Genomic DNA, 23,300 nt, shown 5'->3' with positions numbered 1-23,300 from the left:
TAAATATTTGTTATGCCATGTCCCATCCTCCCTGTTGTCCTCAGTGGCCTGGTGTGTCTTCTTTTTTCCCATTGTAGGAAAAAAGATATTTAAATTTAGTTTGTACAAAACATGGCTAATTGTGTGAAGACACACCAGATCTCTGTATTAGTTTTGCCCCTGTTGTTGCTTTCTGTAATAGAAGCATTGTGTCTCATGAGGGGCTGTTGTCGATCTAAGGTCAGTTCTTCATTAGCAGCCATTATGGTTAATCATTGAAGAAAAGGTAAGTTTAGTCAAACTCTGCCCCCAAGATAACTTGTGCACATTTTAACGCAGTTCAGGTATAAACACTTTAAAGCCTGAAAAACCTTCTTAACCAGAGCAGCTCTCCTGACCCCTCAGGAAGGGACCAGCAGTCCTCCAAGCCAACCTCACTCCTCCTTGTTCTCACTCCTCTACTTTTCTTTTTCATATTTCCCCTTCTCTCTTATATATTTCTGATATTCTGCTTTCATGCTTCCATTTTTGCTCCTTTTCCTTCTCTCACTCAGTTGTGGTAACATGCCCTCCATATACTTTGCATACTTCTTTTCTATAGCTCAGTCCAAACCTCTGAATTAACTTCCACATCTCCAATTTGTCCTGCAATTCAAATGAGTCTGGTGTTGTGCCCACTGATATTTTCACACTATTCGGAGAAACAATCAATCAATCAAAACTATTAAGGTGTTATTTTTGCACAGCTTGCTAGCTTCATTCATTAAAAATAGCTGCAAACATGGATGAGATAGAAGCAGTTGTACAGGTCATTGTAAGTTGACTAATAAAAATAATAATCTTTATAAACAGATATTTTTACATATGTGAAATCTGAAGGCAACAGGACAAGATTTTGGTATTGGAAGCGTTCTGCTTTCTGTTTGTAGTCTGAAAAGTATTGCCCAGTCATGTTTGACCTGGTTTTGTTTTCATACAGTTTAATAGTCCGTGTGGAGAGCAAAAGAAGCAGTACACATCAGCCAAAATCCAATGTTGGAAACCATCAGCTATTGTCTGGCGACAAATTGTCTTTTTATTAGGCTTCTCTTATTTATCTGCATTCATATGCAGGGATCTCTTCATACAAAGTAGCTGAAATTTTGTCTGGACCTTTCTCAAGTTGCAAATCAAACTGTAAACAATGACTAGTGCAGAGAGAGGGAAGTTTTGGCCTGGATATTTGCTGGCTACACCAGAACCTTCTGAATAATGAACATTGCCCGCGGAGGCTTTATTGGCATCAGGCCATTGCAAGTAGTTTGAGAGATGGCAGTAATAACTACTCTTCACTCTAAAATTTCTTAATTTGTCCTGAAAAAGGCCTGGTGTGTACAATTTAGTGGCATCTAGTGGTGAGGTTGCAGATTGCAACCAACTGAAACTTTACCCCAGTGCCATGCATGTAGGAGAACTATGATGGTTAATGTGAAAATGCAAATAGCTGCATCTAGAGTCAGGATTTAATTTGTCTGTTCTGGGCTACTGTAGAACAATGTGGTTGACTTCTTGGAAAAGAACCTGCCCTGTATGTAGATATAAACTGCTCATTCAGGTAACGAAAACCAGAATGATTCTTAGTTTTAGGTAAAAACAATATACAACAATATATATTCCATTTCTGTGAATATATCCCCCTAAATCCTTCACACTGGACCTTGAAGTTACCACCACAGCCTCCATGCAAACTAAACATGACGTAAGTGGGATTGATACATTACTCACTCCAGTGATCAGAGATGATTAGGTCAGTCAGTGGTTAGAGCAAAAACAAAACACCAACATCAACAAGAAAGCAGCTAACATGAGAGCAGTTTCATGCTCAATAAATGAAGTGAAACAAAATGCGAATTTAATCTGATTATCAGGCTATTCTTTCTCTATGCCACTGTCCACTTCCTCCCCGTCACATCCTTCTCCCTCTCCTCGTTGTTGTGCTTCTGACCACTCTCATTGCTCTGCCTGTCCATTCTCAATATATCTGTGTTTTTCTGTGCACCCTCCATCTTTTTTTTATCACTGGATAGTGGAGCAAGTGAGACGCAGGCCTGGGATCTTCCTCTGCCCCAGCTCCCCCACCCTCTCTGCAGACAATCTGTCCCTTCCTGGTACTGACTCAGCAGGCTGTGTTCACGGCTCTGCCCCCAGAGCCACCACCCTGCCCCCTCCCTTCACCAACCACTCAGACTCTGCCTTGCTGAGAAAGAGTGTGTCCTTCACTGAGGACCTGTTGCTGGCAGCCTCCTCTGGTATAGTAGGACTGCTGTGTATCATTAAATAACAGAACCTTACAACAGTGTAGCGTTGGCGCCTCTCTTGTATATGGAGTCACCAGCAGGACTGTTCAGACTGACTTGAATGGTGTTATCTGAAACAAATAACTCAACATGCATGGTGTGACTGCCCAGAGCACATTGTGTAACAACACCACTGACCAATAGTCCTACTCTGGATTCTCCTACCCCAGCATGTGGGTTGCTGTGCTTTTCAGGCATACCCAAACCTTACTCTAGGTCCAGTACTTATGCCTGAATAAGAGAAAATGTTAATGGTAGGCTAGTCTTAGCATGAGGAAGAAGCAGGTTCTCAATTTCAGCCGTTGCTCACTTGGTTTGCCATAATAACATTAATACTGCAATGTAATAATCAACTCACAGTTTGGCTCTTAGGTCCAGTGACCTGTGTGTCGAAAGTGACGAAATGTCTCTCCTCTGTGATCAGGAATGGGCAGTGGGGGCAGCGCCGGGAAGGAGGCAGGGCCTCTGAAGACCCTACTCAGACAGCAAACGCAGACGGCTCTTGAGCAGAGGGTACGATTACTCAACACTCACATACGCTCATACATGTATTTACCGACTCACGCAGACATTTGAGACCGACATGTACTGCAAAACACAAGTGTTCAGTTTCACTGAATTTCACATACACATTCACGGTGTTCTGTTTCAGGCTGTACCTTGATTGACTGGCTACATAACTGCGGTGGAATACAGTAGAAAAAAATATATAACACTTTTTTTAAAGCCTCAAGCAGCAACACAAGTTAAAGCAGCGAGCTAGGCGTGGCATTTTTGACAGTTGATGTCCTGTTTGCATTTCGTATCAGCCTCACATGTCTGCACGTAGGATCAGACTGTTATTCTGTGTTGCACACTTCTTTCCACACAGCTGCATTCTTTGTGAAAGATCACTAATTTACACTTAAGTGTTTGATGGGGAGTGGGTCTGTGTAAGAGCAAGTAATGTTCCCTTTCTCTGTCCTCTTGACCATTTGTGCTACTCAGGGAGCGTCCTCCTCTGGGTTATTGTTAAACGCCAGGGTATGTCCCATCAGTGTGACACACTCTTTCTCACTCTCCACCTTTACCCTAACACCCTGACCAGCTGGGGGCCACCACCAAGTCTGAATCAACTCCTAACCCGTCCCTCCTTTGCTGTTTGTAGATCTCAGAGGGGCAGGCTGGGTTGAGCAACATGGCAGCGGGTCCTTGTGTGACTCCCGCTTGTGTGTTTGCTCAGCACCCACCGCACTGTAAAAGATTCACAGACATGTTAGGCGGAGGGCCGGAGGCTTGGAGTTGTGTTCCCTTCAAGTTTGAAGGGATGTGTGACTGTGTGTGTGTGTGCCTTCTGGATACTCATGTCAAACACCTCCCTCCTCTCTGACTTCTTTTCCCGAGTCTGATCTGGTTTTCCTGTGTCAACAACGGGAATGAGCACGCTCACCTCATCACCTCATTCTTGCCTCCTTGCTCTGAGTGGGAGGAGCTGTCAGTCGAATTAGTAGCTATCTTCCTTGCTGGAGTACTGGACAAGAAAGAAACGTCTTGGTAGTCCCACCTGATTTTTTTTTTTTTCTCCCACGAAAGTCATTCATCACATAAACCTGCATGGTTGGAAATCACAACGTCCCTCAGATTTTCTGTAAACCTTGGTCATCACTTTAACCTAGGATGAATAACAAGATGCTAACCAGGTAGTCCAAGTTGTTCCAGCTCTTCTTGTGAGTGACTGCATGGATTTGCTTTCACATTATTTGACTGGAAGAAGGTACGAGCTGTTAAGCTAATGGACAGAGAAGCATGTAAAACAGAGTCCTGATCCTCAGCCAGGACCTTGTGTGTTTGTGTGTGTGTGTGTGTGTGTGTGTGTGTGTGTGTGTTCTTCACTTTCAACTCCAAACCCAATGAATGCATTTATATAGATTTGAAAGGATTGAATGAATCACAAATATGTAGGCTTTATTTAAAATAAATTTTCTCAATCACTTCCAGATCTATTTGAAATGCTCTCAAGTTTATGTCTACAAGTGTAGGCTGGAATGGAGTGAGTGGGGACTCCTCAGGGATAAACCTTGCATGGGGGGGCACCATCACACTCAATCCTTACTGCATGTCGGCACTTTTCCTTGTATAACAGTAACAATATGATCACCCAAATCTATACACATCAGTTAAAGATACAGTACTTCTAAATGTATTGATCTAAGACCTGAGTTTTGAACACTTTTCGAAGATATTTATTCATGTGCCTCTAGCCACTATTAAAACATTAGATAATTAGTTATTAGAATTAGGCTTGGGCGGTATCAAGATATTATAGTATACCAGTGTATTTAGAAATCCTGAAGGTATGATCTTCAACGGTGTCAAAAATGCATATGCTCGTCTTTCTATTAAACTGACATGGAGATGCTGTATTAAGGTGTTGTAGTACACAGCAGGCACCACCAGAGGTCAGCCTCCTCAGGCGAAACAGGCAGCTGAGCTAAGAAAGATAGTAACTGCGTGTGTGAGGATAACTCCATAGGACAAGACAAAAAGAAAATGCATCTGCCCCTGTTTGAGAGTATTATGGATTTTTTTTTCTGATGATTAAGTTGAGCCAATATACACAGGCAAAGCTGTGCGAACTATTTGCCCCAGAAGAGTTATGAGTAGCCACCTGAAATTATATAACTGCCAATATGCCACCACCTGCTCGTGATTTCTATTCAGCCCACTGATGTGTCGGTATCTGCTGAATCTATGTAAGACTAGTGCTTATTTCCTATTTATGCATTATTCTACGGGCTGTAAGTATTTCAACCCAGCAAGACTTGTCTAAATAGTCTAAGTGTGTATCAGACACACAGCATTGTAGGCAACATTATGTCATACATACTACAATAACTTCTATCACCAGCACCCTTTTTTTTTTTTTTTTTTCCCCCCATTCACCCCAGCGAAATATTAGAAGGTATGAAGGTATGAAAAACTAGATACCGCACAAGCCTGATGAGAATTCTGTTGTTGCTAAAGGCCTAAAAAAAAGCATATACTGTCTGTAGATCTTGAAATAACATTTTACATTTTTTACTCCACCCAGCCAAAAGGGACATGAAAAACTGTCAACAAAAAGTAATATTTGAACCTTAAGTCATAAAAAAACACCTTAAAAGAATCAAGGAGCAGTCACTGACAATAATAAGGAAGAAAACATTGGCACAATCCAGAGTGTTTTTTCCCCTACCACAAGTGACTCGACTGTTTTCTATCTCCAGGAGTTCCCCTTCTTCACCTTGACGTCTTTCCCACCTGGTTTTCTGGTTCACGTCGGTGGAGTTGTCAGCGCCCGCTCTGTCAAACTACTGGACCGTATACACAACCCTGGTGAGTGCAGCGCACACAAACACACGACGTCTTAATGTAGCTCGTCCACTGTCCTGTGAAACGATATGAGTGAGCTCCTCCATTGACCTACAGTATCGTGTGAGTGTTCGGTCTTGCTGCACCTGGGCTGTTAGTTAATGCTGCCCATGATCCTTCTTGTGTTAAACAGTTTTCCCGTGTATGGTCCAATCTGTTTGATTGTTTAGAGAAATTATGTTGAAAGACTTGAGTTATGTACGAGTCCTAAAGCAGGTGAAAGCTGTTCCTGGTCACACTTACAGTATAGGCTGCAGCTTTGTAGCATTTTTATGGAAACAACGTCAGCATAGGCTATCATCAGCTGTGTCAAAAAGTTTCTTGGATAGGGGCAACTTTCACCTTGTGGTTTGACTGACTGGCTTTGTGTAATGTGTAGTCTGTGCCGGTCATGTGATGGCTGTGTGTGCGTGTGTGCGTGTGTGCGTGTGTGTGTGTGTGTGTGTGTGTGTGTGTGTGTGTGTGTGTGTGCTCTGGTCGCTGTGTAATTGTGTGCTGTGGTGCTGCCCCCTGGAGGTGAGGTGCAATTGTGGTGCATGGCTCCAGTCTGTTGCCTGCTGCTTCTGTTGTCTAGTGTTGTTGGCTGCAGGTGGCACTGTGGTGAGCTACTGTGGTGTTTTTATATGCTCTTGAATTTTCAAATAGGCTTCTTATCTCTGTGTCAAAATCCTTTGTGTTCTCCTGTATTTTGTAGACTTTTTAAATAAGTTTAATATCAATGACAATAAGACACTTGCTCATTGAAGGTGTTGGACAATCGGAGTCCACTCTGCACCCTTAGTAATTTTCCTTTTGTTCATTTTAATGGTCTTTGACTACTCTGGATCAAGGATTTCTGAGAATTTAGGAAGAGGGTAGTGCTGATAAATGTTGGCTGGGTTAGGATCAGCAGGGTTCTTTTCAGAGGTGGACCAAAATAAGCTACCCTAAAAAGAGTTTACTAACAATCTGCAAACAGGTCTAGGCATTCAATGATTAAACCTACAGTATTCCTCTCTAAACTAGTGTAAGCCTTCCCTGACTGAATTTGCAGGTTTTACTTGGAAACCATTCTGAAAAGGGCCCTGTTCACTGTAGCTATGCCTTGACTATATCCACTATAGAGCAACATTAAAGGTTCCCTGTGGAGTTTTCGACCAATATGGAGCTATGATTTATAAGTGCGATCTGTGTTCTTTGTATTGTGCACAAGGACGCACATTAACAACAGGGCTGACGATGTGATACACCGACCAGTGGTGGGGGCAGCGTGCAAAGATTTAAAATAAAACATCGGCTTTTATGAAGAAGGTTTGTTAGACCTCAGAGATACACACAATATAGGGCTGGGCACTTAATCAAATTTTAGGCTATGGCATGTTTCGTTGACTAGAGCCAAGATAATGGATAAGGAGCCTTTTGTCAAGAGGCAATATGTTAACTAATCGTGATCTCAATATTGACCAAACATAATTGCAGTAAGGCTTGGACTGCAACTGTTTTTTCATACCTTTCTGAGATTTCAGTGGGGTATTCAGTATATAGTTATTATAGTTCGTCCACTGTTCCAGCAGTCACCAAGGTGGGAATCACCACGATACGATATTATTATGATACTTAAGTCATGTTACAATATTACTGCGATTTTTAACTGTGTTGCGATATGCTGTGTATTGCAATTTATTACTTTTTTGTACTGCTAATTATGTCCTCAAAGGAAAATTTCGTCAACATCTGTTTTAAGATTTCAGTCTTTTCATCTCACTTTCAGCAAACTGTATCTAGTGGACTGAAAAAAGCAATTGATTTTATCGTTCTGGTAGGCTACCAAAAGTTTAATATATAATTGAAATATTAATGTTATATAATCAAAAAAAAGATACCTGCTGTCCATGCATTGATATGATATTGCCACATAAAACTACTGCGATACTATGTTGTAACGATTTTTCCCCCACCCCTATATATCACCAATTTTGATGTGAGTATATGCTGTTTCTCTAGTGGTCTCTCTCTGCCAATGCTAGCCGGTTGTTCGAGTCCTGTAACGTTATCCCAACCATTGGCCGCCACCATGTTTGCCCGCTCAGCCTTTTCCACCAGCAGAGACTGACCTCTGGTGGCATGTGCAATACATTACATACAGTACATCCTCAATGCTGCTTCTCCATATGGGTTTAACAGAAAGATGAGTGTCTGTTTACAAGAAAACTCCACAGGGCATCTTTTTAAATTCGGAAAGTATACAAGAATCAGACTGCTACTGCATGCTCCTTTTTGTATTACGTAGCTTCTCCTTTAACCTTTTTAAAATATTTGGCTAGACCTGTAGCTTTTACTCATCTCTTTTCTCCTCTTTTCCTCGTCAGTCTTCTTCTTTCGAGATTGTGTTAGTAGGCCTGAACATAGTTTGTCTTTGCATAGTGACTGTGAAGTGCTGTCTGTCTTTGCATAGTGACTGTGGAGTGCTGCCGTTGTGCTGTGCTTGTTTGTTAGACTGTCTCTTCTTTTCTTTTTCTCTCTTTTCTGTACTAACGGTGTGTTCTGGCCCAGCCTTGGGTAACACGCGCTCATACAAACTGCTAGACTGGAATAGTGTCACTGCAGGTATTTCCCCCCTTTTACTGCTCTCACCCACAGGAGCGATGGCAGCTCAGTGAAGTAAAGATTGTGCCCTCTTAGCTTAGCATGCACTCAACACTGACATTTAACCAACATGGACCACCAAGCCTAAATATCCACAAACAAATTCAACATTAGCTGGATAGTGTATCGCTGAAAATTTGATGAATTCAGTGAGCTGCCATTCTCCTCTCTCTAATCTGTGTGAGTGTGTGCTGAGCTGAGTTGAGCATGCGCTGTGTCCCCACCCCACCCCATCCAGCCTGGCCTGGCCTCCCCCCCCCTACCCAGCTCATCCCGCTGCACAGAAGAGCTGCAGCTCTTCCCTAACGTTGTCCCAGCGCTGTTCTAACGCTTCCTGAATCAGCATTGTGGTCAAACCTGTCTAGACCAGAGGAGGTTTAGGAGGTTTACTCTGTGACTAAGAGCCACTGACCGGGCATGTGCATCCCTAACTCACTGGGCCGTATTCATACTGAGAGAACGAGAGAGAGAGAGCGAGAGAAGGAGGGATGGATGGATGCATGGAAGGCAGATTGATTTGACGGGTGGCAGTTGAGGAAAATTAAAAAGTGGATTTGGGATGTATGAGGGGGATGGAGGGAAAGATAGGGGCTTGGGGAATGGTGGAAGTATGATATCACTCAGTATTCTCTAACTTTAAAAAACTAGACTAGATTTGATGGACTCTGGTGAATGAATATGGCCCTTCTCTGCCCATGAGCGTGCACATGGTCATGAGCGTGCACGTTGGTGAGCCTGTGCCTGTGTTACATGCTGCTTCTGGTTCAAAGGAATCCACCTTGTGGGCCTGATGCCTGGCCATCAGTCATTATTCTTCATTTCTTCAGTTGATCTCCCTTTATTTTTCCCCTCATTCATTTGTCCCCCCGTCTCACCCAGAAGTTTCTCTCTTTTTTGGGGGGCGCTCCGTCAGCATGTGGCCCTTTCAGGGAGTCATGGGGTGCGGCTCAATACTCTAATGTAGCTTCCCTCATGTGATATTTGTTCGGTGATCCACAGATGAGTGAGATTAAACTCACACCTGGCAACGATTAGGCTCTTGTGAACAATGTTGATAAAGCAGAGGTGGTATTGGAGCAAAGCCTCATGAGACTATTGAAACACACCCATGGTTTAGCCTAAGTATGATGAAGGCTCAATCCCTTTAAATTTAAATCCTTTGTAACCAGCGTAGGAACCACTTTAAGCACATCAGCCACAGAGTCTTTGATGTAATTCCATTTTTACTAGCCAGTAAGATTTTCTTTCTGTTGTCAGACCACCACAGTTGGCTGGTGACTGTATCTCTCACCTGTGTCCTTTCTGTTAGTGCGACTGACTGAAAGGAGACGTAGAGAAAAGAGAGAGACAATCCGTTTTTAGATACTGTGCATATAAGGAAAGCCAGTGAAAACACACATGAGTAACCTAACCACTGACTTGCCTTCATCATCATCCTCAAACTCTCATGTCACCATTCTCATTGTCACTTTGTTTCACAAACTGATAGTTGGTTTTGGCTTGCTTTGATACACCATTTAATTCATGTATTCATCAGAAAATACAAAGTGTACTGTTTGATGTCTGTTTATTTTCTGGTAAATCAAAGCAATCAGATTAGATACAGAGTTGTCAGATTATTTGTTAGTGTTTGTACTTGTTAGGCTTTTTTAAAATCATGCTACACTGACAACAGGTACTTAGGTTTAGTGTTAACTCATCATTAGCTAGACTTCAGTTTTTTGGTAGAAAATTCAGCCAATCAGAATTTTTTGTGAAAGCCGTCTGATTCAGAATTTTGTGTTTTGCAGATGAGCCAGAGACTCGCGACGCCTGGTGGGAGGAGATTCGCCAGGAGATCAAATCTCATGCCAAAGCTCTCGGTTGCCACGCTGTTGTGGGGTACAGTGAAAGCACTAGCATCTGGTACGTAGTGTATATGGAAAAATATTACCCTTTTATTTTATTTTTTGCCTGATATGTCTACTGTTGATGTTTATGTTATCAACCAGTTGTCTTAAACACATACAATTTAATTTCCTGTTCTCATCCTCCTCTTTTCTTTTCTTTCTCTCCATCTCCCCTCAACACAGTGAGGAGGTGTGTATCCTGTCAGCATCAGGCACAGCAGCCATCCTAAATCCTCGGTATATGCGTGAAGGCTGCCTAGACATCGGACTCACTGACCACAGGTTTGTGATGATTCGGAGACTGAGCAAACTGATTCTAATCCCTGTTTGTGTATGTGTACAGTTTATGTCAGCACAGCTTGGGTTGAGCTATGGAGGCTGATACCAGATGGTGTGTGTTGTTCGCCAGGTTTGATGAGCCGTCTCCTCCAAGCTGTGGGTTCTGCCACATCCCATATGATGAGATCAACATGCCCTTTCCCGCGCAGCTCACCTACTGTTACCTCTGCAGGCGTCAGAAGGTCTCAAATATGCTTTCTTGCTTACATCAATCAAAGACTCCTATGTGTTAAACATGTCTTTGGTTGTCCGGTGTAAGAAAGTCATGGTGATTGTTGTGTTTTTTCAAGGTTCCTGATGTGCTGTTCACAACAATTGACCTGCCATCAGAAGCAGCAGTCACTGGGAAGGGCTGCCTTATCCAAGCCAGGTAAAACACCTCGCATTTAACCAGCCAACACTGAGAAGAAACCTGCGTGTCAGACTATAAAGAAATTCAGCACAAAGTTCAATACCAATAACAATATTTCAAATAGCTGTAACAGGATTTATACATCAATACAGGGCGGTTTTAGTGCAGTGGATGCAGCGCATAAGGAAGATTTTTTTTAAAAAGCTGGGGTAAAGTCACTCTGTTTCAGCAACCACACCTGTGTTATCTGAAAATATTTCCCTTGTAGGCGTAACAACACACATCCCAGAATAGAGCCCCACATCAAAGACATTGATCAAAGTGAGTTAACGCCAGTGTTAATTGTCTTCTAGACTGTGTCGTCTGAAAAAGAAGGCCCAGGGTGAAGTGAACGCGACGGCCATCTCCAACCTGCTGCCTTTCATGGAGTACGAGCTGCACACGCAGCTGATGAACAAGCTGAAGCTGCGGAGCATGAACGCTCTGTTTGGCCTACACATACAGATCAGTATCGGAGAGAACATGCTCTTGGGTCTGGCTGTACGTCAACATTTTAGGTTAACAACTTCATCAGCCATACATGTGTTTGCTGCAACACTGTCCTTAAAATGTGTGTGTGTGTTCAGTCTGCTACAGGAGTGTACCTGACAGCCCTGCCGGCACCAGGTGGCATCCAGATTGCGGGGAAGACTCCTGGTGACCTGAGCAATGAGCACCACATCCTTACCATCCAGAAAAGGATCAACGACACCATAGCTAGGAACAAAGAGCTCTACCAAATAAACCCTCCGGTGAGACGCACAACGCATGCATGGACAGTAAATTAATCTATGGTAGATAAGCTTTGTGTTTAGGTCTACAAATTCTCCCCTAGTATGTCAGAGTTTCACTGCTTAGTAGTGTTCTACACAACAGGAGCCAGAGTGTCACGTGGGTGTTATCCCAAAATATAGATATTGTAAATAGAAAGCTTTTGGAACAAATGTTTCAACCAGAATGTTTTAAATATGGTTCAGATGTTTTGGAATTTTGCATTTACCCTTATAAATCATGGAATATCATTGATTTACGTGCGTCATAGGGCTTTCAAGTCAGATATCGGAATAATATCTACAGTTTATGGCCATTAAAAACTAGGGCTGCACAATATGATGACAATAATAGTTGCATTAATTTACAGGTAGTAAAGTTTACTCAGCTCTGCCTTTCTGCTGCTTTTGGTATACTCCTTAAATACAACAAACTGCTTGTTGAATTAGAAAATATACTATACTGGGGTGGGCAATATGGCCCTAAAATAATATCACAGTATTTCAGGGTATTTTGCAATAATTATATTCTTGACGATATGACAGATTCGGATTCTGTCTGCAATATTAGTAGTACAACAAAATAAACTCCTCCACGAATTACACATTTAAACAGCTCCCAAATACAAAAAAAAGTACCATGGGATCTATATATATAAATCAACAGGCGATTTCCATCTCTTTCAGCAAAATCCTGAATGATTAAGTTTTTTTTTTTTTTTTTTTTTTCCCACTTGGACGTTTATGCTCTCCCATTTCTCCTCTAATCATCACGTTGTAACCTGTGACAGGCTGTCATGCTACGATGACTATTGCACATTCACATATCTGTAGTTTTTTCTGTCGAGCCACGAGCGTCACGGTGGTTTACATTACCAAAGGTTTATGACAAACTCACTCGACAACAGCGACTCCTGTGTGCGCATGGCGATAAAGGAGAGGGAGAGATGATGTGCTGCTGCCAGAGGAGCCGCTGAAGGAGTTCCCTCTGAGCGGTAACTCGCTAAAAAAGAGTCTGAGAAGTCCGGGGCTGTTCATAAAACATTCGGGATACCACAGTTTATTCCACACTACTGAAGCTGCTCCTCTTTTTGGAACCACCGCAGAGTCAGTAATAATTTCGCCCTCTAGCTATGCTTGTTGTTGCCATGGGTAACAGCATGACATCAATATGTCAACAAGTCGAAATATTGCGAGTATCAGGATATGAATTTTTCATATGATATTAAAAATGACACCAGTATTATCGTGAACGAGATAAGGCACGCCCCTAATTCCGACATTTTTTTGTATTAAACAAATTTAACTTTAAGCTGAACACAAAAGGAACCAATAAAAAATTAAGTGCAGTTTTTGCTGACTTTCTCTTTTAACTAACCCAAAAAACCCATGAGTATAATATGGCAGTCTTTCACAATGTGTTTATGGTTGAACCCTATATTGTGCAGCCCTATTAAATACTTAAGATTTGTGCCTGTCACATAGGGTGTTATATCAAGTTAATAAGGTTTTAGTTTACATAGTAAGCGTAATGATTTTGTACACAAACATATACATGTCGTGCTGATCTTTTTCCATTATTGTGAGTATAATTCTCTCTTTTCTTGTTTCTTGTGTTAAAATCATGTACGTAATCATGCATCTTATATAGTCTGTTCTTCGTGAATCATGATAAACTTACCCCTCTTGTCTCTCTCTGGTCATTAAAGAAATTATTTGCCCTGGACCCTGACGTGTTCTGCGGCATAAACATGGTACTGAGCACGGCAACTTTCAGCTGTGAGACACAGCAAAGCATGACAAATATTTCACTATTAATCACAATACTACACCACTTTTACTTTAACTATGCAACTGCTCTTAACTGGGGACGTTTGGGAGCAAGTAGACGTGTAACCCACTCCAGAGTCAACTCGAGGGCAACCCACTGCAGACTCGAATCTGTGTTAATCTACTTGTATTACGGCCATCTACCCTGCCCATTCACACTCTCACCTGTGTATGTTTTCATGGGGTGTGTGTGTGTGTGTGTGTGTGTGTGTGTGTGTGTGTGTGTGTGTGTGTGTGTGTGTGTGTGTGTGTGTGTGTGTGTGCGCGCACCACTTCTTACTCTTCCAGATCCATATTTAAATTAACACCAGCCATGTGTGTGTGTGTGCGTGTGTGCAATGGTACAGCTCATTGGGTACTTGAGTGAGTGTGAGCATGTTGTGTGTCATTAACATAGACTTTCTACTAGCTTTACAGTTTGGGCAGATGTGCGATGCAGATGTGGGCTGCTGTGGTGCTCTGGTGTTTACTTTCCCTTCCCGTTTGCTCAGGTTTTGTGTCCCTCTTGCTTACAGGAGCTGACAGAGGAAGTGGTGGGTTCCCCGATTCCTGAGCCGAGGCAACGATCCAGACTTTTCCGCTCGCACTCAGAGAGCTCAGACGAACTGTCAGAACTGGATCTCTCCCATGGCAAGAAGGATGCCTTTGTCCTGGAGGTGTGTACCAATTAAAAATACATGTATGTGCAAATATAGATAACTATTTCCATGGATAAGTGTAACCATTTGCGGTCATTCCCACAGATTGATGACACTGATGCTGTGGAGGACATCCACTCCCTCCTTACTGATGCTCCAACCCCCACAGGTATCCTCTATCTAGTAACTCCACAGTCATTACAGTGTATCATCATGCACTGCACATCCTGAGCACAAATGGTTATCTCCTGATTGGGCTGAGGCTCTAACTAATGTCATTATGTCTCTGCTTCATCATCCATGTTGCTGTTTCCACTTTAATTTTTTAGGCTTCTACAGCTGCAACACTGAGGTCATGCCTGGGATTTACAACTGGACTTCAGGAGTTCAGGTAACTCGTCATAATACAGTGTTACTTCCTTAACAAAATACACCAAAGCTTCCGTTATCTTCACCAAACACAATTTCAGAGGCCTTTTTATGCACGTATTTGCTATTTTTCAATCAGTAGATGCATCTACATTTCCAGCAAAACTACAATTTGAACATATCATAGCAAATTACTGTCCTTTAGGAAACAAGTGCAGTTCTTGTTCAGAAAGGGAGATTGCTTGTCCTCTGGTATTGCTGCAGCTTTCTCGAGAACCTCTCATCCAAACAACTTCACACTCAGCACTGCACTTCCTTGGTTCCCAAGCAGTACACCTGCCATGACATAGTTGTGTCCCTTAGCAACTTGTTGTATGCGTCATCTGCTAACAGCTAGCCATTTGGGACCAGGCTTTTTCCAGGAACAAAAGCATTCACTCCAGAAGTTACATCACTGATGCTTAAAATGTTTGAGTGTGCTATGATGTAACATCGCTGGTCTCTCCTCCTTTATCTGTTTTTGAATGCACAACCCCAATTCCAAAAAAGTTGGGACGCTGTGTAAAACATAAAAACAGAATACAATGTTATGTAAATTCTTTTTGACCTATATTCAATTGAACACAGTCCAAAGACAAGAGTTAGTACTCAAACACATAAACTTTATATTTTTAACATCCAGTAAGAGTTGGGGAACTGAGGACACTAATTCATAAAGTTTTGAAACAGAAATTCTTTCCCATCCTTGCTTGATACATGACTTCAGTTGCTCAACAGTCCAGGGTCTTCATTGCTGCATTTTGGGCTTCATAATGCGCCACACGTTTTCAGTGCGAGACAGGTCTGGACTGCAGAGAGGCCAGTCTAGTACCCATGCTCTTTTACTGTGAAGCCACGCTGTAAAGGAGTGCAGAAAGTGATTTAGCATTGTGTTGCTGGAATAAGCAGGGACATCCCTGAAAAAGATGCCATCTCGTTTGCAGCATATAGTGCTCCAAATCTTGTATGTACCATTCAGTCTTCATTGTGTCTTTACAGATATGCAAGTTAGCCATTCCATGGGCACTAACACAGCCCGATACCATCACAGATGCTGTTTTTTTTTTTTTAAACTTTGAGCTGGAAAAAAATCTGGATGGTCCCTTTTCTCTTTAGGCGGGACGACAGGACATCCATGATTTCCAGAAACAGTTTGAAATGTGGAGTCGTCAGACAACAGCACACTTTCCACTGTGTGTCAGTCCATGTTAGATGAGCTCGGGCCCAATAACCAATTAACCTGTTTACTTGTGGAATGTTAAGTGTTTTTTCTACATTTCACAGCTTTCTTTTGTTGCCTCTGTCCCAACTTTTTTGTAACATTTCGCAGGCATACAATTCAGAATGAGAATGAGTTCATCAGTTTGAAAATCTTATATTTGTACTCTATTCAATTGAACATAAGTCAAAAAAAATTGCAAATCATTGCATTCTGTTTTAATTTACATTTTACAATGGCCCAACTTTTTCTGGAGTTGGGGTTATACTGTAAGAAGCGATGGGGAGTGAGCTGTACCCAACATGCTGTTTGGCCATTTAACAGCTTGGTCCACTCTCCATACACTATACAGTGTGTACATTACGCACTACTGATAAATATGTTGTGTAGCTCTGAAGAGCTTGCACTCAACACAGCATTCCTTTAGGTTAAGTTCATCAGATGAACGGGTGCTGAGAAAATAGAAAAACAGACAGACAGAGACTACTTCCATTTTAGTTAGATTCAGCCCCTTTGTCTTTGTTGTTAATCAATACTATGTGTTTTTGTTACTGTATTGCAGATGTTTACATCAGTGAGGGTCTTCAGGTTGAGTCATGCCAATCTCACCAACCAAGGCTTGAACAAAATCTTCACTGACTTGTGTGAGAATCTGCTAAAGGTAAGAAAACCATTATTGATCAGCCACACCGTGTGTGGTGCCATGTTTATCACTTCTAATATGCATGTTACATACTGTTTATAACAGTACTTGAGTGACAAGACAATTCGTTGTGATCGTTTCAGAGTTTTTACTTCAAGTTGCGCTGCATGATCCCCTGCTGTTTGTGTCACCTCAACTTTACTGTAGCAGTGCCAGAAGAAGAACTCATACAGGTAAGTGGTTTCAGGCCCCCTCTGATTTGTAAAACTGCAAAAAAAAATCAGAACTGATAAATCAGATTAAAGTGTTTCTTGTATCTGTTACTTTACCTCTGTCTGTCTGCCTCCCAGGTCACAGTGACAGCGGTTGCTATGACGTTTGACAAAGACCAGACTCAGGAAAAGCCAGACAAGCCCGCCACCAGAGGTCTGTTAGGTTCAAGAGATTATTTATGATCCTGTTGGAAGTTTTTAATGTTTTCTGCTTCCCCAAAGGCAGGCAGTCATTCATTTCTTCACCATAGCTTTGCTCAGTTTCTGGATTTGTGGCTTCAGTTGTAGCTCTGCTCAAACGTAGGGAGTCACATCTTTGATAGCACTGAGGTTTTAATACATTTTTATTGCACCATAGTATAAAACTACATTTATATTCATCCACTGTAGGTGCTTGTGAACAGGAGGTAAATTAGAAGTTGGGTTTAATGTGTCCTCTTTGTTGCTTGTCCAATTATTGATGTCTTCTACTGTATCTTTAGACAATTTAAAAGCTGTATCTCTGGAGCTGTTACTTGATCTCACAGTCATGCAGCTTCGGAGCCGAGATAAGGCTAATATGAATATTTAACAAACCACGAAACTGCTTGCAGAAACTTAAAAAGGCTTTTAAGAGTTTGTCTCAGTGAAGCAGGAAAACAGAACTCTCCTTTTAAGACCACGATACTCTAAACAGTGTAGCAGATTTAAGAAACATCATTTCTGTTAAAGCACCTGAGTGCTATAGCACCTGAGTGATTCTACCTGCTTCTTTTCAGGAGTTATTGAGACTGAAGAGCAGCTGCAGTTTCCCTTGGAGTTATGTGCAGACCCGTCATCCACCAACATTCAGCCATCATCCAAAATCTCAGGTAGCCTTTAAAAAATGTTTTTTATTTTTTATTCCTCCCCGACCTCCTCCTCAGCCCTGCTTCACTAACAGACATTGCCCATCTCCTCCGCTAACAACTTTAGGTACAGTCTCTTTACTCACACCAGCTGCAAAACTCTGCCAAAATCAGCTGGTTATGGTTCGTTCACCAGGTAAATAAACGCTGATGTGTCATAGCCCCGTGTGTTCTGTTTTGATGTGGACTTAGATGACCGTGTGACGTTGGCTAGATGAGGCGCCATGCTCCTAAAGCAGCATGGCTTACTTTTTGTTCACATGAAATAAACAGTGACAAAAGCAAGCAGCTAGCTCCATCTATAGCAAGCACTGACTATAGATGGAGCGTTACAGATTGGGAGGTGAAAGCTAAGTAACACATGCTGTGTAAGCCTTGTGGCAAGGGCAAGGGATTGATCCTGAGCTCTTTTCGCTCCCTGCCTAGTACAAAGGTAGACTTTGATGTCTGTGTGTGTGTGTGTGTGTGACAGGTGTCCCAGAGAGTACCAACGTGTCATCCAGAGGTGAGCCCCCTTCCCCTCGACCATCTCTCCCTGCTACCAAAACAACTATACTGCCCTGTTTTGACTTTTCATCCTTTTGTCTCGGACAGTTATCCTGCACCACTCCCGAACCTCATCCACTTTTGTTCTTTTCTTTTCGTTTTTTGTGTCTTTTTTTTCTCTTGTTGACGTTGTTGTTGCGTTTGTGTATGTTTGGGTGTGGGCTGCGTGTGTGTGTGTTTGTGTGTGTGTGTGTGTTTGTGTGTGTGTGTGTTCTCTCCAGCTGCCTCCGTTGATTACGGTTCCTTTGCAGACAGATGCAGCACCTGGCTAGAGCTGCTTAGGCTGAAAGCTCACACCATAAGACGAGGATCAGTTAAGACAAGTAGGAGGACACAGTCTCTAGCACACCCCGGTGATCATACCCACAAATACAGAACACAGTTTCACGAGCAATCACACACACAAACACGCATACACGTACGTGCTCGCATACACACACACACCCCTCCATGCATGCCGCTGGGGGGCGGAGCATCGTAAATCAAGCACCAGCTTTTTCAGCTAGAGTGTGAACGTTGAAGCACCGCCCCTCAGAGGGATCCACAATCAGAAGCTTGGCTTTGAAATGCCTGTAGCCCCGGCAACCATGCTGAGAAATTAATAGAAAGTCACATTTTTTTGCATCAGCGTGCTTGTACTTGTCTACATCTGTAAGGCTTTGATGTGTTGCCACACTTTGATGACAATTACTGGAAGAATTTCTTTTGATTTTTCTCTGCATTTGCATTAGTGAATGTACTTAAGCCGAGAAGACGTGACATGATTTGCGGATGTGCTGTACGCATACAAATTTGAACACATACAATGTGAGAACAAGGTGGGGGGGGGAGTGGGTGAGGATGCTTTTCTGCAAGATCTGGTATGATTTTCAGTCCTGTGCACAGTAAGTAAACTGCAATCTAACATGTGGCTCTGAAGGTTCCTGGTTTGATGGATGTAAGCCACGTCAGGTAAAATTTTGCAGTAAGACGATGGAGCATCTTTCACACTCTGGCTCGTGTACATGTGCCCAGCTCAGCTCAGCTCATAGCTGTCTCTCTGTCCGTCTCCATTTCTCAAGCCTCTTTCACAAATGCAAACAGATAAATATTCTCTCATGTACGTCACTGTACTGCAAATGCTGTATTCACACTTGTAAAACATACACAGCTGTGCCCAGGTCTGTCTGTCTGTCTGCAGACACTGTTTAACTGTCTCGTCTGTTTGCTTCAACTGCATGATCTGCATGGCAGCACACGCTTTCCAAGTGATTGTCTTGGCACCACACATCCACACCACTGCATGTCAAGTCACACATGTCTCTAACACACACAGACAACTGACATACTCACAGACAAGTACACACATGTCACCCCTGCTGTGAAAAACGCTAACAGGACTGCATTTTTTTGCACGTACATTTCACATTCCACATTTCTTTCTGCTTTAAAGTTCATATCTGCTTTTATTTTTCCACTATTTTGAGTGTTTTCTGGTATCTCCATTCCCTTTGCTCTTTTTTTCCTCCTCCCCTCCTCTTGTTTTCTTTTCACATCTCCTTCTTTTGGAATTCTGCCTGCTCTCTCTCAACCTGCAGTCTCATCTTTGGAGCGATCGAGTCCCGTGCCTGAGGGACGATCCCGCTCGCTGCGCTCCAACCGCTCGTTAGGGGGCAGTTCGGTCACCGTGGTGAAGATGACGCCGCTCTCCTTCCTCCCTGGGACACGCATCATAAAGTACCTTGGGATCATAAACATGTTTTTTATCAGAGAGACAACATCATTACGAGAGGTATGACTGCAAGCACACATGCACAGGCCCAAGAATCATATGAAAGTGTAGACCAAAATAAGTGAACAGCCTCAACTGCTCAAGTGTTATAAATGTGCATTCTTTCTAACGGCCAGCAGGGGGCGACTCCACTGGTTGCAAAAAGGATTCTGATTGTAAAAAGGACTATAAAAAAATGACCCGACTTCTTCCTTCATGTATTACCTCGGTAACATTTTCTCAATGAGTTTATGTTCTCAATTGCTAGTTTCAAGTCGTCTTCAACACAGCATGATGTTAATTTTGAAAATAAAGTAAAACAGACTATAAAGTACAGTATGCTTTGGGGCGTGGCTACCTTGTGATTGACATGTTGCTACCACACGGACTTGCAATCAGGCGTAGCTGTGCTTATCATCCCCCCAAGCGACCAGACAGACCAATGTTTTTAGTTTCAAGGTTGTTGTTTATTAAATCAGACACTGATGGTGCAGTGCTGTATTGTACCTCTTTATATAGGCTCTTTTTCAAATGGGGGTACACCGATTGAAAAAGTTTGAGAACCACTGGGTTATTGTGTAGACATAGCTGTACACATGAAATGTGTGTTTGTTTTCTACAGGAAGGCGGTGTCAGTGGCTTCCTCCATTCATTCATAGCAGAGGTGTTCGCGATGGTTCGAGCCCATGTAGCAGCCCTGGGTGGCAACGCAGTGGTGTCCTATAGCATGAAAGAGTGTGTGCTAATGGAAAATCCAAACAAGAACCAGGTACTCACTCACACACACACTTTAAGTATTTACCTGTTACAGTCCATTTATACATGATACACAATAAACTAATCTCTGCATCCTTTGATCTCAGTTATTGGTGGTGTTATAATCTTGCTGTCTTTGTTCCTCCTCCAGGCTCAGTGTCTCATTAATGTGAGTGGCGATGCCGTCATCTGCGTCAGGGAAACGGACCCCGAGCTCACCTCCTCAGCAACAACTATCGGACAGACCTGCACTAGTGCAACAGACGGGGCTACGTGACACACAGAGACACAGAGACCGTCTGAGTGAACACACTCTCTGAGTCTAGCCGTCCAAATATGAGTCATTTATGTCTGCCTTAAAACTCTGTAAAAGATCCAAAGGTTTGGACACAGGTAATAAAGAACAAGTACTCATGCACACTGAAAAACATGCAGTCTGGATTAATATGGGTGTGCAGGAAGGATGTTTCTTTATGTTTAAAGACAACATCTGTGCAGGAGACACTAATATAACTCTTTGGGTAATCTGAGTGTTTCAAAACAACCAAAGGACCCCTCTGCATTAAATGTTGCCTGTGTATTAAATCCGTCCAAATTGGGGTCACCCAAAGTTTTACAGTATGTCGGCCATGCCTTCGTGTGTGGGCACAAGTGACGCTCGAGGCAGCTATGACTAATTTGTCCATCCACAGCTCACAGGAGGAGTCATTACATGGCCAATGCCAAAAGGGACACAGTTGCATACCACCAGATAATTTAAAAACAGTCAGATTCTCACTCGGTGTTTGACTCTGCTGCGAGTAACTTGCAGATTAAAGGCCCATCTATTCATTTCATAGTGGCCACGTGGTGACTGTGTCAAACAATGCGAGTATTTAGAATTCAGCAAAGCCGGTGCTGATGCTCAAAATAGAAAATTCACACAAGAATGGAAATGTTGATGCTAGAAACAACCCAGATGACCCTGTGATGCCATTCGGTTATAAATATCTACTTTATACTTCATGTCCAGTTTTAATGTCTAAATTAGATTTTGTTGATGGATAATCTTCCTAACCGCTGTTTCAGTATGGCTCACAGGCAGTATCCTACAGGTAATCAGATTTCTCCATTAAGTGTCAAAAAATGATGTCATCTATAATAATGATTAAAAAAAACAGGCCAGGATTACAGGCATATGCACAGATTTTTGTAGCGCACGGATTTTTCTTTAAAAATAGCCATTACCGTGTATTCCAGTGACTATTTTATAAATTAAAACTACTAGAATTTTTATTGCTTCATCTAAAAATGGTCAAAATGTGTATGCTTTTTATACACTTACATCAGGAGTGAGAGGGCAAATGGTGATGGGTATAATGTGGCCCTTTGGGGTTTAGCACCAGGGATGTTTCATAGGATAAAGTGAGGTAATTTTGTGCACCGAGGCCACTCTTGCTTCACTCGCAGCTCCAGGATCAGTTCCTCTCGTTGATGCTGTCAGTGTCATATTCCACACACTTTTGTCAAGCTTCATCACATGTTCTGAATACTTCTACTGCTACTGATCTGTCCAACATTTATGTCTAATGCTGGAGAAAAAAACATAACTTCTGGTGTAGGTGCCACCTGAAAATAAAGTGTAAATGGTCTCTATCAGATTTTAGTATTTTTGTAATGTAAAGTTTATGAAGACTACAGCTTATTTTGCCTGTGCAATGAATTCCTGATGTTCTGAGTCACTGTGTTAGAGAATTATTGATACTCTAATCTATTTGTGTGATCAGTTTCATATGTCTGTGTCTAAAACTTGAATGTACATACTTAGATGCTTTGGCTCTCTGACTAGCAGCATGCAGACCTACTTTTTATTGCCATGAATCTGTATGCTTGCCTGGTAAGTCTTGCACAATAAACTCAGTCAAACAAAGGTGCATCTGTTTGTCAAGAGAACGTACTCTTTAATCTCAGGGATGACGTTGAAATTGATATACTATGCTATTCACTATGGAGCGCTTATTGTAAAGTGGCACACACTGAAATTTACATCAACATTTCGCTACATTTAGCTACAATGTTTAAAAGAAGTGATGTGAATTATTTTTTTTAAATCACCTTTACCAGATTTACAGCATTATTTGTGAACTTTTCCATGATTACTTTTAATATTAAAAAAAATAAATGAACAGAATGGCTGCTTAATCTAAACATTTAATCAAAATGTAAATGTTAAATCTAAATATTACAAGTGAATATTATATCTTGATCTGTGTTAAATATAAGAATTAAATCTAAATTTGTTAGATCTAAATGTTAAGTCCAAACATTAAATCTTAATCTAAATGGTATATATAAATCATCTAAACGTGTTAAATCTAAATCTAAATGTTAAGTAAATATTAAATCTTAATCTAAATGTTAAGTCTAAATACAAAATCTTAATCTAAATGTTATATATAAATCATCTAAATGTGTTAAATCTAAATGTTAAGTAAATATTAAATCTTAATCTAAATGTTATATCTAAATATTAAATCTAAATGTTGAGTCTAAATATTACATCTAAATGTAAATATTAAATCTTAATCTAAATGTTAAGTCTAAATATTAAATGTAAATATTTAGTCTAAATATTAAATCTCATTAAATCTAT

General features: G+C 41.7%; 1 protein-coding gene across 17 annotated transcripts in view; it reads left to right on the top strand.

Moving 5' to 3' along the window:
- c2cd5 (C2 calcium dependent domain containing 5) overlaps positions 1-22,577 on the top strand; it is a 28,101-nt gene extending 5,524 nt beyond the window's left edge. For 2 of the 17 annotated variants that reach the window (XM_050072805.1, XM_050072803.1), the window contains exons 9-29: positions 2,740-2,828; positions 5,561-5,669; positions 10,121-10,235; positions 10,403-10,501; positions 10,629-10,740; positions 10,849-10,928; positions 11,264-11,450; positions 11,537-11,701; positions 13,429-13,473; positions 14,065-14,205; positions 14,293-14,356; positions 14,517-14,578; positions 16,377-16,475; positions 16,601-16,690; positions 16,808-16,883; positions 17,488-17,580; positions 18,089-18,121; positions 18,384-18,515; positions 19,740-19,933; positions 20,535-20,681; positions 20,820-22,577. In XM_050072805.1, the coding sequence (XP_049928762.1) occupies positions 2,740-2,828; positions 5,561-5,669; positions 10,121-10,235; positions 10,403-10,501; positions 10,629-10,740; positions 10,849-10,928; positions 11,264-11,450; positions 11,537-11,701; positions 13,429-13,473; positions 14,065-14,205; positions 14,293-14,356; positions 14,517-14,578; positions 16,377-16,475; positions 16,601-16,690; positions 16,808-16,883; positions 17,488-17,580; positions 18,089-18,121; positions 18,384-18,515; positions 19,740-19,933; positions 20,535-20,681; positions 20,820-20,945 (2,258 nt within the window). In that variant the 3' untranslated portion in view covers positions 20,946-22,577. Of the gene's footprint in view, positions 1-2,045; positions 2,268-2,739; positions 2,829-5,560; positions 5,670-10,120; positions 10,236-10,402; positions 10,502-10,628; positions 10,741-10,848; positions 10,929-11,263; positions 11,451-11,536; positions 11,702-13,428; positions 13,474-14,064; positions 14,206-14,292; positions 14,357-14,516; positions 14,579-16,376; positions 16,476-16,600; positions 16,691-16,807; positions 16,884-17,487; positions 17,581-18,088; positions 18,122-18,383; positions 18,516-19,739; positions 19,934-20,534; positions 20,682-20,819 lie in introns of all 17 variants that reach the window. The other 15 variants (XM_050072810.1, XM_050072809.1, XM_050072806.1 and 12 more) reach the window with 12 other exon arrangements.
- The last annotated feature ends 723 nt before the right edge of the window (positions 22,578-23,300 follow it).

The sequence above is a fragment of the Epinephelus moara genome, chromosome 20 (assembly GCF_006386435.1).
Source record: "Epinephelus moara isolate mb chromosome 20, YSFRI_EMoa_1.0, whole genome shotgun sequence".
In the NCBI taxonomy this organism is placed as follows: domain Eukaryota; kingdom Metazoa; phylum Chordata; class Actinopteri; order Perciformes; family Serranidae; genus Epinephelus; species Epinephelus moara.
Note: the sequence above shows the minus strand (reverse complement) of the source record. Positions and strands in the feature narration are given on the sequence as shown.